This window comes from Coenobita brevimanus, chromosome 25, assembly GCF_032717465.1.
Source record: "Coenobita brevimanus isolate Jiangsu-jjx chromosome 25, ASM3271746v2, whole genome shotgun sequence".
NCBI classification, from domain to species: Eukaryota; Metazoa; Arthropoda; class Malacostraca; order Decapoda; family Coenobitidae; genus Coenobita; species Coenobita brevimanus.
In genome coordinates, this window is record NC_136978.1 from 27,420,905 (window position 1) to 27,437,097 (window position 16,193).

Consider the following 16,193-nt stretch of genomic DNA (forward strand, 5'->3'; position numbering starts at 1 on the left):
CCATTTATTCCATATATCCTTAATACTTTCCACAATCCTTGTCTATCCATCTTGTCATATGCTTTCTCCAAATCAATGAAGGCTGCATACAACTTCTTTCCCTTCTCTAGAAACTTTTCCACCAAAGACCTAAGAATGAATATCTGACCAACATATCCTCTTTCCTTCCTTAAACTACCCTGTTCTTCTCCAATTAATTCCTCTGTTATTCCCCTAACTATGTCAGTAAGTATCCTACCATATACTTTTCATATTACACTAAGAAGATAAATGACCCTATCATTACCACACACTTCTTTTTCTCCTTTTCCATTGTACAGAGGAATAATTATACCTACCTTCCAATCCTCCGGGACTCTACCTTCCTCCCAGGCCAATCTGCACATCTTCCATTCTACTACTATCTCTGCCCTATGTTTTAGCATTTCACCACACACTCTATCAATTCCTGGGTCATTCCCTGTTTTGACGTTCTTCATTGCTTCCAATACTTCCATCCTACTGATTCCTTCCTTTCTTCTCATCACCCTCTTCCTTCCAGCCATTCCCTAGCACTCACATTACTTTCATTCTCTATGTTCAGCAATTTCTTAAAGTGTCCTCTCTATCTGCTCACTTATTCACGCTTCTCCACTAGCAATATACCATTTTAAATTTTCACTCCCCGACTTACTTCTTTATCACCCTGTCTAACTGTCTTTACCTCATTCCAGAACATTTTTTTTACATTCCCTCCACTTTACACTCAAATTCCTTCCAAAATCCTTATCTACTTTCATCATACTCTCTCTTACTAATCTTTTCCTCTCTCTTCCTCTCTGCATATAAATCTCCCTTCCGTCTTTCAACTATCTCCATGCCCCTGTTTCTCATCCACTTACTATATGCTTTCTTCTTTTGCGCCACAGCCTGTCTCACCTCTTCATTCCACCATGACGTACCTTTTTTTTTTTTTTTTTAATGTGTCCAACTCTGGGAATAGGCTTCACAGCCTGCTATCAAGGCCCAGCAGTCCTACATACCTTACATCTCTACATGTCAGACCGTTTTTCCCAATTCTGCCCCTCTTCCTTCTCACACCTTCCCCAATCATCCATGAACAGCAGAACTGCCTTCCTCCTCGCCTTCCTCCTCCTCATCGTGACATGCAAGATGACGACGTGCAGGTAGCCTCCTTCCATATGCTGCCCTAGCATACCCTACATACCATGATTTTCGTGGTGAGGGAATTTCCTCATCACTACTGCTCTCCTCATCTGGCTAGAAGAAGTCTTTATCCTGCACATTGTCATCCACATCACTTTTCCCAGTGTAAGGGATCTTCAGGAGCTCCTGAATCTCCTCGTCTGAGAGACCGCAGAGAGACATTACTGCACTGTGTGATAGACACAAGCAGAGTGAGGCAGAGCGAGCATGAGAAGGTAGCGCATAGGTGTATAGGCCTGAGTGCCTGAGGCTATATAGAGGAAGGGTTGCTCTACAAGCACACCAATTTTTGCGTGCGTAGCTTGAAAAATGCGGCCACAATGAATTACTGAAATTTAAGCCCTTTTATTATGGCACTGGCACTGGCCGCGGAATTATGTCAGAACGTTTTAAAATGTCACTGACACGCAGCAGGTTAATCACAACCTATGTAAATTTTTTGGACAAATGTGTTAATTTTCGGTCATATTAATCTTAACTGAGTAAAGACAACACATAATCTGAACTGTTAGGGTAATACATTTTCAGTTACACATTATTTGTTCCAGATGCCTCAAAACCTTCATCTGAATGACTACTGCAACGTCAACAAAGAAACAGTCAAAAAATCATAGCACAACTTTTTAACCCGTTACATGCCGGCTATTTTTAGCCCTATGGGTCACCACAGTGCTGGCTATTTTTCGACCTTTTTTTTTTTTTGACTAAAATGATAGATTTTGATGTGGAAACAACAAATTTCACCATTAAAATGCTCACAGAGGCTCAGAAATCAGTTTAATTCAGTCCTGCATACTCGAGTAGAGGTATAGCCACTCTCTCACGCTCACCATGTATGTGAGAGAAAGCTGTTTTCTATGTAAGATATACTCAGGTATTTATGGTGGGAAGGTATAGCAATGTTCAGTACACTTTTCTGCTTGCTTATTACTTCAGCATCTATCACAATTTGCGTGTCTTTCTCAATATGAATGCATTATCTTACACTTACTTGAAGATAGGTACAACCTGACTTCATTATGTACAGTCCTGGCACTTACAAGAAGGTATTTACAACTTGACTTAACTATATAGACCTTACACTTACAAGAAAACATTTACAACTTACACTTACATGAAAATATTTACAATGTGCCTTCACAGTATACAGCACTGGATGAGGCACACAGGCAGAGTGAGGCAGAGCGAGGGTGAAAGGGGGAGCGAGTGAGTGTATGGCCTTGACAGCCTGGGGGATGGTAGAGGAACAGTTACCTTACATGCCTGCCAATTTTTACGTGCAAATCTTGAAAAATGCAGTCACAGTGAAGTTTTTTATTTTAAACCGTTTTAAAACGGCACTGGCACTGAGCGTGCAATTATGTCAGACCATTTTAAAACGGCACTGGCACACAGCGGGTTAAAGATGGTGAGTTATGAAGTAATGTTATACCATACGGGTTTATGTGTATGGAAATACATTTGTTTCTATTTACTTTAGTTTTTCTTCAGTAAAGCTGTTCAAATTTTTTAGCAAAAAGATTTGCCCATTATTATTATTATCATTATTGAGAGAGAGAGAGAGAGAGAGAGAGAGAGAGAGAGAGAGAAGCGCCCAAAGCGAGTTGAAATTCCCTCGTGGGAGGGTGGGTAGGCAAGGCTACAAGGGGAAAGAGATTAAAGACTCCAGTGCAGGCACAATACAGGTGTGCGCACGGTGTATATACTAAAAAAATAGAGTATATACACTGTGGGTGTGCATGTGTGTGTGTGTGTGTGTGTGTGTGTGTGTGTGTGTGTGTGTGTGTGTGTGTGTGTGTGTGTGTGTGTGTGTGTGTGTGTGTGTGTGTGTGGTTAAGTAGCCAAAAGTTAGTGGTTAAGTCATTAGTTAAGCCCACAAACTTAGGCTACATACTGTGCTTTCAAGGTTGATTTATTTGTTTAGGCTAGACAAGCTGTGATATGTGAAGTTTATCAATAAAACTCAAAAATATACTGTTTTTACTTAAGCAAATTATTATAATTATTGTTATGGAATGTAGTGCTCATTCATTTATTACTTCATTCATTCCACAAAGACCATTGTGTAAATCAATGTAGCCTACATTACAGATTATACAGTGTGGTGGCAATCATCTATTTACATTTAGGAGAGAGAGAGAGAGAGAGAGAGAGAAAGAGAGAAAGGAGGGACGCGACTTCCCGCCAACCACCACCTCCACGACTGTGAAAATTCCTGCCACCCACCCAGTGTTCATACACACATCCCGCCAACCGCCACCTCAACGTTGAGGCTTCTACCCTAGTGACGTAGCACTGTGGGATGGAGGAGGGGTCTATCTCGGGTAGGTGGGGACTCCGCTTGAACTCACTGTCGTTTTTTAGTATATACACTGTGGCAGTACTATACTTGCTGATGTCACTGACAAACAAACAGGCCTTCTCTTTCTAGGTGGCCTCAGTCGTGTGGTGTCAGCTAGAGGGGCACTCAGTGGAGCGCATCTCTCCGACAAGGGCAACGTACTATCCAAACCACTCTTCGTAATGGGTTAGGTTCTTCTCATCATTGATTATGGCTTCGCAAAAAGTGTTTTCCGGATCCAGAATCTGTAATACGATCCGGATCAGTCCCAAAAGGTGATTGACTGTTCCTTGGGACATGGGCTGTTTACCCACCAAATTTGGTCCAAATCTATTCTTTACTATTTTAGTAATCCTGCCAACAGAGAAAAAGCAAACAAACAAACAGAGGAGATAATATACTCTCCTTGTTGGAAAGTTAAGCCTATGTCCCACTGTCATGAACTTTCCCATGACATGCCACGATCTTCATGTCTTCGTGTGTCACTGCATGTTGTCATGAGTAACGTGGCGTGACTTAGTGATGACATAACGCAGACATGGAGAACTTGTTAATTCTTTGCCGTTTTTGGTGCGCTATGACAATTTTTGGAATGTTCAAAAATTGTCAGCATGGGCGCCGACAAGGAGGAGAACACGCTGACAAGGAGGAGAACATGGCATATTGTGATGGTAACGTCATTTGTCTTAGCTGTGACTTTGTGTGTCTTAGCTTGTTGTAGGTTTTCATAGCTTGTCATTAGGTGTGACGATGTGTCATAGCAATAACTTGGGGATTGGATCCCGAAGACCAGCCACGACACACGATGTTATACCTACGACAGGAAAAGTTATACCTAAGACACACTACGACAACTTACGGCATGATGTGGAGTCAAAGTGACCAATAAGCCCATGTCCCATATTCAAGTTCATCTTTGAGAACAGCCCCAATCACCACGATTGGTATGATCTTTGTGAAATGGCACAATCATACATTAAACAGTAGGCCAAAACGGCCATTTCCCGACACAGTCACGTTAGTGCTAAGACACACAAAGACATTGCTACGACATGCAATGACACCCTACGGAAGCATCACGTTATCCTGATGACACACCATAATCATCCCTCAGTTAAAAAATAATGGTCACTTTGACTCCACATCACGCCAAGACATCACCACGACATGTTACAACAAGCTATGACATGCTATGTAACCGCTAAGTTATTGCTAAGTAACCGCTAAGATTATCAGGACATAAGATGATACACAACAATGGCTGGGATCTTCGGTGCCTGGCTATATACTGTATAGGAGGGTGGAGTAAAAGCATTTTTTTTTTTACATGTCCGACTCTGGGCAAAGGCTTCAGTGCCTATCCCCAAGGCCCAGTAGTTCTCCTTGGGGCTCAGTGGTCCTCCTGCATCTCCACATGTCACCATTTCGGTGCTAACACCCATGGTCGATAATGAATACATGCTAGGGCTGTCTCATAGAGGACTATTGTACTGGTCTTAGTGGGGGTACTTCCATGACATGTCAGCGGGTCACCTGGTACATCAGAAAAGTCTGCTTTTTATGAAATTCAAATCCTTGAACTATTCCCTGCCCCAGCCGGGATTCGAACCTGCGTCCATTAGGGCTGCAGGCCGCCTCTCTACCGATTCAGCCACTGGCTCAGTAAAATGCTTAAAAATTATATATATATATATATATATATATATATATATATATATATATATATATATATATATATATATATCAACTCCATCCCTCCATCTCATCCTTGGCCTTCCCCTCCCTTTCTCTCTCCCTCCACCTCACTCACATACACTCTCCTCATCAGTCTCTCACTCTCCATCCTCTCCATATGGCCAAACCACCTTAATATGTTTCTCCTGACGCGTTCCTATCAAATTCACATCCACACCACAATGCTGCTTCACATCCTCATTTGTCAGTCGGTCTCGCCATGTAACTTCACAGGCTCCTCTCAAATAACTCATTTCCACTGCTCTCACTCTTGAGTTGTGTCCCTCCAACAACGTCCATGCCTCACTTCCATACATTAGAGCTGGTATCACAATACAGTACTATCATGTAATAACTTTTTCACTTCCATGCTCGCTTCCCTGTTTCTTATCAATACCTTCAAGGAACCAGCAACCTTTCTTCCTTGTTGTACCCGTTCAAGCACTTTACCCTCCAAACTTCCATCCTTACTCATCACACTACCCAAGTACTTAAACGTACTCACATTTCCCATTTCCTCATCATCCAACCTCACTGTACAGTACATTCACTGACTTCACCTCTCTCGAAGACACTAAGTTTACTCTTCCCTAAATTCACCTTTAGATTCCGTTTCTTACACACTTTCCCAAACTCATCCACCAAGCCTTGCAGCTCCTCTTCGTTTTCACTGAACACAGTATCATCTGCTAACAACAGTACAGGGAGTTTCCAAACACTGCCCTCTGTCATTAGGGCCACTCGAACATCCACTGCCCTACCTTATATCTCTTCAATAACCCCATCCATATACAGACTGAACAACCGTGGAAACATGACACATCCTTGTTTCAACCCAACCTTCAAATAGAAAAACTCACTCAGTTCACAATGCACACGCACTGCAGCCTTAGCACCGTCATACATGCTCTTCACAGCATTCAACAACTTCCCATCTACTCAATACATTCTTTTTACTTTCCACAGTCGTTGTCTATCCACCCTGTCATATGCTTTCTCCAGATCCATGAAGGCCGCATACAACTTATTTCCCTTCTCTAGAAACTTTTCCACTAAAGTTCTAAGAATCAATATACAGTATATATATATATATATATATATATATATATATATATATATATATATATATATATATATATATATTAAACAGGCAGGTTATCAAAGTGAACAGGTTTAAGGCCGGTATTCTGTTAGTTAAGGAAGCTCCCAAATACTTTTCCTAAGCAATTTAGTTTATTACACCTTACTGCCTTCTTCTGGGTATCATAAATCCTTCCAGTATCGCCATGCTCTGCTTCAATAGCGTATAAAATTATAATAACTCGACGTATCCAAATATAAATAACAAAGGAAGAGTTGTCAGGAAGCTTCCTTAACCCTTCTCAGGTACACCTGGCTCTGACAGACCCAGGCAATTTTTTTCGATGGTATCATTCAGTAACTTATAGATGCCTGGGATCCCTGTCCTTCTCAATACTTTCCAAACTTGTTGTGCCCATGTACAGTAGGGTGTAGGGGGTGTACTTTCGTGTCTTTCTATGTCTATCTATCTATTGCCAGACGCCTCAATCCCGTTTGGGATGTCCACAAACAAATCGCCTCCAAGTCGTCCTGTCCCCCGCCATTTCACTGTCCTGTTCCCAACTCACCCCCCCCCTCTCATATACCTCTCCACCCCATCCCTCCATCTCATCCTCGGCCTCCCCCTCCCTCTTCCCCCCTCCACCTCACTCACATACACTCTCTTCGTCAATCTTTCACCCTCCATCCTCTCCACATGGCCAAACCACCTCAGTGTGTTCCTCATAACGCTTCCTATCACATCCACATCCACACCACAACGCTTCTTTATATCCTCATTCGTCACCTTGTCTCTCCATGTGACTCCACAGACTCCTCTAAAATAACTCATTTCCACTGCTCTCACTCTTGACCTGTGTCCTTCCCAACAACGTCCAAGCTTCACTTCCGTACGTTAGAGTTGGTATCACAATACTGTCATGTAGTAACTTTTTCACTTCCATGCTCACTTCTCTGTTTCTTATCACTGCTTTCAAAGAACCAGCAACCTTTCTTCCCTGCTGTACCCTTTCAAGCACTTCACCCTCCAAACCTCCATCCTTACGCGTCACACTACCCAAGTACTTAAATGTACTCACATTTTCCAATTCCCCACCATCCAACCTCACTGTACATTCACTGACTTCACCTCTCTCAAAGATCATCACTTTACTCTTCCCTACATTCACCTTTAGATTCCGTTTCTTACACACTCACCTAAACTCATCCACCAAGCCTTGCAGCTCCCCTTCGTCTTCACTCAACAACACAGTATCATCTGCAAACAACAGTACAGGGAGTTTCCAAACACTATCCTCTCTCACCAGGGCCACTCCAACATCCACTACCCTACCTTGTACCTCTTTTATTACCCCATCCATGTACGGATTGAACAACCATGGAGACATGACACATCCCTGTTTCAACCCAACTTTCAAAGAGAAAAATTCACTTAGTTCACCATCCACACGCACTGCAGCCTTCACACCATCGTACATACTCTTCACAGCATTCAACAACTTCCCATCTACTCCATATATTCTTAACACTTTCCACAATCCATGTCTTCCACCCCATCATATGCTTTCTCCAAATCCATGAAAGCCGCATACAACTTCTTTCCCTTGTCTAGAAACTTTTCCACTAAAGATCTAAGAATGAATATCTGATCTACACAACCTCTTCCCTTCCTAAAGCCTCCCTGTTCTTCTCCAAAAATTTCTCTGTTCTTTCTCTAACTCTGTCAATAAGTATCCTACCATACACTTTTCCTATTATACTAAGAAGACAAATGCCCCTATGATTACCACACACTTCTTTTTCCCCTTTTCCTTTGTACAAGGGAATAATTATACCTAACTTCCAATCCTCCGGGACTCTACCTTCCTCCCAGGCCACTCTGCACATCTTGCACATCCATTCTGCTTCAGCATTTCACCACACACTCCATCAATTCCTTGGGCTTTCCCCGATTTAACTTTCTTCATTGCTTCCACAACTTCTATCCTACTGATTTCTTCCTGTCTTCTCACCTTCCTCCTTCTCCCAGCCATTCCCCAGACACTTATACTCGCATTACTTCCATCCTCTATGTTCAACAATTCCTTAAAGTGTTCTCTTCATCTGCTCACTTTTTCTCCCTTCTCCACTAGTAATCTACCATTTTTATCTTTCACTTCCCTGCTAACTTCACTTCCTCCCTGTCTTATATATATATGTTCTGGAAAGAGGTGATATATATATATATATATATATATATATATATATATATATATATATATATATATATATATTGTTACGGAACAGAGAAAACTGTCCCGCAAAGTTCCAGGTCCAAAACAAAGAGTTAGGTAAAATTACAAGTTAAAGTTTAATGCTCAAACTAACAACAAAACATTCAGGACTCATTAGGATAATGTAATGGCAAAAAACAGGTTAAATATATGGTTAACTGCAATAGCCTCTATTAACACGAAATTAGCAAGTGTAAATTTATCTAAGTCAGCCCTGATAAAATGACAATACTAGATAATACTCAGTGAATGCAAGATATATTATTACAGATACAAAATATTACCAATGATGGCCGACATCAAGAACCCCACATGAATTACAAAAACCTCACTAGGCCTACAAATTAACACCTTACGCTGCACAGTACAATAAAAAATGCAATAACAATTATACTCAAATTACACAGCTACTAGATGGTTGGAGACTTCCTGAGCACTCACAATAATAACAATTGTACAGGGGAGGACAGAGATGTGAACAAAATGAGGAGTAGATCTAAGTGGCAATAATGCAGAGACTGAGCTCATTATATAGGGGCCGGCAGAGCTTGATACAACTTGTAAGAAGGATGCGCAAATGAAGCCATGGGGACAAAGAGTTGACAATCCTGCTCTGAACAACAGAAAGAACGACTTACTCTACTATAGCGGTAGAAGGGGGGACTGAGGTAGAACACGCTCGTGATCAAACATGCAGCACACTGTACGTTAGAATTACACAAAGGATGATGAAATCATAGGCTATGTAACACCTCCCCACAAAGAAAAAAGAAATTTACAAAGGGAATTTCTTATTACTCCAAAACAACCTGTCTAAAGTCCAGATAAGCAATCTGCAACAACACTTTCTTTCCCCTTGACATGTTGCACGTCTAATGAACACTCCTGAAGAAGCAGACTCCATCTTGTCAATCTCCGATTTCCACCTCTAAACTCACTAAGGAACTTCAGCGGGCTACGATCGGCATAAATGACTATGGGGTCAAAACCAGAACACAAATAAAACAAAAAATGCTGTAAACCCAAAATCAAGGCCAAAAGCTCCCTCTCAATACTTGAATAGTTCCCTTGAGGTGGAGTGAACTTCTCACTGTAACAAGATACAGGGTGTTCAACACCCTGATCATCCTCTTGCAGCAAAACAGCCCCAGCTCCTGTATCACTTGCATCAACAGCCATCTTAAAAGGCTTAGCAAAATTTGGAGTAGCGAGCACTGGCTGGCTTAATAGGATAGCTTTAAGTTTGTTGAAAGAGGATTCACAGTTATCGGTCCAGACAAATTTAACTCCCTTTTTCAGTAGGTCTGTAAGTGGTGATACAAAAATTGAAAAGTTAAGAACAAATCTCTTGTAATAACATACCATTCCCAAAAATCTTTGTAGCTCTTTCCTACTTTTAGGTCTGGGAAGATCACTTATAACCTGAACCTTAGCTGCTGGTGGTGCAACATGTCCATCACCAATTATGTACCCAAGGTACTGAACTTTAGCTTGACCAAACTCACACTTTGATAAATTAGCTACAAGATTAGCCTGAACCAAACGCTCAAGAAATTTACTGACATGGCATAGGTGATCTTTCCAGTTGTCACTGAAGATTAATACATCATCAACACAAACAACACACCCTGCCAAACCCTCTGCCACAACACTCACGAGCTTCTGAAATGTGGCTGGTGCACCCTCCACACCATATGGCACCACAGAACATGCAAAAGTCCCTCCCAGTGTTACAAAACATGAGATCTCCCCAGCACGCTCAGTCACAGGTACTTGCCAGTATCCCTTTAACAAATCAAACTTACTTATGTACCTAGCCTTTCCGATCTTGTCTATGCAATCTTCCACACGAGGGAGAGGGTAAGTGTCTGTTTTGGTTATCTGATCAACACGTCTGTAGTCAATGAAAAGCCGCTGTGACCCACCTGGCTTAGGGACTAGAGTGACAGGAGAACTCCACTCGCTCTGACAGGGCTCAATCATCTTGTGGTCCAACAGGTAGCCAAGCTCCTTCTGGATGAGAGGAACTTTCACTGGGTTCACACGGTAAGGAGGCAGTTTAATTGGCTTTGCGTCTCCAACATCGACATCATGCATCAACACAGTGGTTCTTCCTGGAGTGGCACGGAACACTTGCGGGTACTCCTGCAGTAATGTCGAAAACTCCTGCCTTTCCTCGGGAGGTAGATGAGAAAGCTTAGTCTGGAGATCATTCATGATATCAGGATTCTTCCCCAAACTCTCACTTAGGCTCATGCTGCATGGGAGAACTTCACTTGCAGACTCGGGTGGAACAGCTGCAGTGCAGACTGGATTATTTTCGTCCCGCCTGTGATATAACTTTAGCATGTTGATGTGACATAGTTGCTTGTTCTTTCTACGATATGGTGTGGCGATGACATAGTTGACATCACTGAGTTTCTTCTCCACGAAATATGGACCACTGAACTTGGCTTGAAGAGGCCGCCTATGAACCGGCAGCAGAACCAAAACCCGATCTCCCGGCTGAAAGTGGCACAACCTGGACCCCCCACCACACCAAGTCTTCATCTTCTCCTGAGCAGCTCCCAAATTCTCTCGCACCAGCCGCAAAGCAGCGGACAGCCGCTCCCTGAACCCCACCACACACTCCAGCAGGCCGACGTCATCCTCCTCCGACAGCCAGCACTCCCTGAGCAACTCAAGGAGTCCCCCCACTTCACGGCTAAACAGCAGTTCAAAGGGTGAGAAGCCCAGTGATCCACTTGGAGATCCTCCCACGGCAAACACAACGAATGGAAGACCCCCATCCCAGTCCCTCTGATTTTCCAAACAGCACTTCCCGAGCATCGACTCGAGTGCTTGATGACATCTCTCCAACGCTCCCTGGGTCCGGGGATGGCAAGCTGAAGACGCGATCTGGGAGATGCCCAACTCCCCCAGAGACTGCCCGAAAACACCCGACATGAAATCACCTCCCCGGCCCGACTGCATCTCCCTGGGCAGACCAAACTTTGCGAAGAACCCCAGCACCTCCCCAACCACGCTCTTTGCTGAGACACTTCTAAGCAGAATGGCTTCAGGATAACGAGCAGCCACATCAATCATGGTCAACACATAAGAAAATCCTGAAGAAGTCCCAGGAAGAGGGCCCACAATATCCACCAACACGCGGGTGAAAGGCGCCCCAAAAGGAGGAACGGGAACCAGAGGTGCAACCCCTTCGGTCTGATTACACTTCCCCACAACTTGACAGGTGTGACAAGACTCACAATACCAGGAAACATCCCTGAAGATACCTGGCCAGTAGAAGTGTTTCAAAATGCGTGCCATAGTCTTCCTTACTCCAAGGTGTCCTGCCAAACTGGAATCATGAGCCACTCTAATGATATCCTGCCTACAAACACGAGGGACGACAACTTGATGTACAACCTCCCATTCACAGTCGGCTGATGCTGTTGAGGGTCTCCACTTCCTCATAAGTACTCCTGACTTTATATAATAACAAGTAGAAGCACCAGCTGACTCTTCCTCACTGCAAGCAGAGTTAGCTAGACCTTTCAACTCAGGGTCAGCAGCCTGCAACTCAACAAGCTCTTGACGAGACAAATTATCAACACTACGGGGTAGTGCCTCATCTGGTGAGTGGTCCAAATTAGCAAGAAAAGTGTCAGCTAAGATAACATCATCATCATCATTATCCTCTAAGTCACCAGTAACTTTAGACTTAGCCCTAGTGACAGCACATGCAGAGAACACATCAGGGACATCACAATCCTGGGTCTCAGTCACTGGTTCACAAGACAACTGAGGAGCTGGACACACTTGACTTCCACCAATATCATTTCCAAGTAAGAAAGTTACACCTGACATTGGGAGTGTCTCAACCAACCCAACCATAACAGAACCATTAACAAAACCAGACTCTAAATTCACTCTGCACAGAGGGACAGAGAAGTAATTATTCCCTACACCTTGTAAGATTACAGTTTCATCAGAGGAATTAACATTAGAGCCTAGAACACTGGTCAGTATAAGGGATTGGCAAGCACCTGTATCACGATATATTTTAACTGATTTCCTGTCATTACTGTCCAGAGGACTGACAAAACCATCAGACAGGAAATTAGCACATGAACTCTTGAGAGTGTCACCCACGTTACTGCTCAAAAGAGGAGCTCCATCATGAGAATTTGATTTACCCCTCAAAGCAGGTTCAGTTAACTCAGTTAAAGAATTCTGGGAACTCTCAAGGGTGGACACTAGACCAATTGACTGAATATTTAAAGACTCCTTTTTGTTCACATCACGCTGTCTCCTGAAACATTTCTCCGTAGTATGACCAAGCTTACTACAATAAGTATATTTACTTTTCTGAAATCTAGAGGTGAAGCTGGTATTTACTTCCTGAGAAACATCATCTTTATTCTCTTTCCTGTTACCTGTACTCTGAGTAGAGGCAACGTACTTACTCTCAGCTTTCCTTTTTTCTCTAGAATATCTCTTGTGAGTGAGAACATATTCATCAGCTAAAACTGCAGCATCAGACAAATTATCTATTCTTTTCTCATCAAGATATAGGCTTACATATTTATTAACACACCTTTTGAAGTCCTCCAGCAAAATCATCTGCTTAAATTTACCGAAATCAGAATCCACATTCTTAGAATTTAACCACTGCTCTAACAGATCTTCTTTGATTTTTGCATACTCAACATGGGATTGCTTATCTTGCTTATAAGTTGTCCTAAATTTTACTCTGTAGGCTTCAGGAACAAGTTCATAGGCCTTAAGAATCAAGCTCTTAACGACATCGTAATTATCAGATTGATCCTGAGGCAAAGATGCATAAGTTACTTGAGCTTTACCGGTGAGAACAGTTTGAAGCAGTACTGGCCAATACTTTTTGGGCCAATTAAAACCTGTAGCTACCCTCTCAAACAACTGAAAATACTTTGTTAAATCAGATTCATTTAAAGGAGGGACAAGTTTAACATTTTTAGCCACATCAAAATCATCAGAGCTAGATGATCCAGTTCCACCTTGTTTCATGCGATACTCATGGTCTGCCTGAATCCTAGCAAGTTCAACTTGTGCGTGAAACTCAGCCTCCTTAACACGACCCTCCTGCAAGGCTAGCTGTAACTTAGCTAATTCAATCTGCGTTTGCTCATTTGGAGGAGTTACATTAAACAAGCTTTCATTAATCATGTCAACAAATTGATCTTTAGAATGATGAGAGCGAACAACAATTCCCAATTGTTGAGCAACAAGCTTAAGTTCATTCTTTGTTCTGTTTTCTACACCCAACACTGTTTTTTTTTTTTTTTTTTTTTTTAATAACAGAACGGAGGAAGGAAAAATAAATGGAGAAAAAAAATAATCCATACACCAGATTACTGGTGTCCTCTGTTCATAAAGTATCTGTAACAGTTAGACTTGAACAGTTGTAGGTTGAAATTTGGAGGAAAACAACTCTGGGGAAGCGAGTTCCAGAGAGATGCAGTTCGGGGAATGAAAGAATTCTGATAGGCAGAAGTTCTGCAATATGGTTGAGTGACATTCCAGTCATGAGCGCTACCAGATGCCCGTGTAGCACGAGGGAAGGCATGGAGAGGTGGCACCATGGACGCAACTTCGTCTGAGCATTTGCCAAAAAATATCTGTAAAATAATGCAAGGGAGGCAACATTCCTTCTTACTTGCAGGGGAGGTAGTTTATATGTAATGGCAGGGTTGTTAATGATTCTAACAGCTTTATTCTGAATTTTGTCTAGTTGTCTTAATGCAACCTCTCCACAACCATTCCACAAGGGTGAGCAATATTCAAGCTGAGAGCGCACATGACTCTTATAAATTATAGCTAACTGCTCATCGGCGAAGAAGTTACGGACTCTGTACAATAATCCAAGTTTCTTTGAGGCGGTTTTAGCAAGTGATCTGACATGAGAGGTCCAGCTGAGGGCACTGTTAAGTGAGACACCAAGAATTTCAATACTTTTGGAGATGGGAATACTAGTAGCACTGAAGGTAATGTACGAATCTGGCAATATCTGTCTATTAGTAAACTGTATATATTTAGTTTTACTAGCATTAAAAGAGACAAGGTTGTTTTGTCCCCATTCACAGATTGTAGATAGATCTTGATTTATGGAGATGGCTGTATTGAGTTGAGAGGTAGAGATATTAGACTTTGTAAATGGATGTCTGAGTGTGAATGAACTATGTAGTGTTGAGTCATCTGCATATGAGTGAATGGGATTGTGAGTGACAGATAAGAGATCATTAATATGAACCAGAAATAGGGTTGGCGCCAGAACTGATCCCTGCGGCACGCCGGCGTTAATTGAGTGGAAATTCGAATATACATCATCTACTTTTACTCTTATTTTCCTGTCACTAAGATAAGAAGAAATCAAAGGAACAAAAGACGTTAGTCCATAGGAAGGGAGTTTGGACAGCAGGGAACGGTGCCATACTCTGTCGAAAGCTTTAGAGATATCAAGAGCTACTGCATGAGTTTCTCCAAAAAGATCAATTGATTGATGGATGGTATGAGTTAAGAGATTGAGTATGTCAATGGTGGATCTTTCGTGGCGAAAACCGTATTGTCTATCATTAATTAAGTTGTTGGATTCAAGATGTTTAACAATATGCTTATTAATTAAAGTTTCAAATACCTTACCAAGAGAAGATGTGATAGCTATTGGTCTGTAATTGGAGGGGTCAGACGAACTTCCTTTCTTCGGAACTGGGTGGATATTGGCTTCTTTCCATGAATTTGGGAATAAAGAAGTACGTATGCATAATCTGAATAATTTAGCTAGGACAGAGGCAAGTTCAGGGGAACACTTTTTCAAAACAATTGGCGGAATTCCATCTGGACCTGGAGCTTTGTTGGTAGGTAAATTGTCTAGGATGGATTTTACAAATCTTGTCTGTATTTTAAGTGGGGCAATTTCGGGAGAATCAAGTTCCAGTACTGAGACATTCTGGCTGGTATCATCTATGGTAGAGTTTCTTGCAAAGGTACTAGCAAAGATATCTGCTTTCCCACGTGGGTCATTTGTAATATTGCCATCTGAAGATTTTAGTGGGGGAATGGAAGATGACTTGTTAAAGTTATTATTGAAAGAATTAAGAGTTGACCAGAATATTCTATTGTCATTAGGGTTGTTAAGTAGTTTTGATGCTTGCTTTTGAAGAAAGTTTGATTTAGATAGATTTAATACAGCTTTTGCATGATTTCTACCAATTTTAAATTGGGAGAGTGATTCAGGTGTTTTTGATTTTAAGTAAGAGTTATATGCTAATGACTTTTGGGCTGTTGCTCTGGCACAATTGCCATCAAACCATTTTGGAGAGTTTGATCTTTTAGTGAATTGTTGACTTGGTATGAATAAATCCATACCAGCTAGTATTAAGTCACAAATGTGGGACTGGGTAGAATTGGGATCACTAGAGAAGAAAGACTGCCATGGAACATCAGCAAGATAATTTCTAAATCCATCCCAGTCTGCCCTGTCAAAGTGCCATCGGGTCACCCTGACAGGTTCGGAATGGGGAGGTGTAGGAGGGTTA

At 42.0% G+C, this 16,193-nt stretch overlaps 1 protein-coding gene across 1 annotated transcript; it reads right to left on the reverse strand.

Annotated features, from left to right (window-relative positions):
• Nucleotides 1-1,260: 1,260 nt before the first annotated feature.
• LOC145393798 (uncharacterized) lies at nt 1,261-11,463 on the reverse strand. Its single transcript, XM_080267845.1, has 2 exons — nt 11,049-11,463; nt 1,261-1,346 (listed from the first exon to the last, which is right to left on the reverse strand). The coding sequence occupies exons 1-2, from the start codon at nt 11,461-11,463 to the stop codon at nt 1,261-1,263; spliced, it is 501 nt and encodes a 166-aa protein (XP_080123971.1).
• Between the last annotated feature and the right edge of the window lie 4,730 nt (nt 11,464-16,193).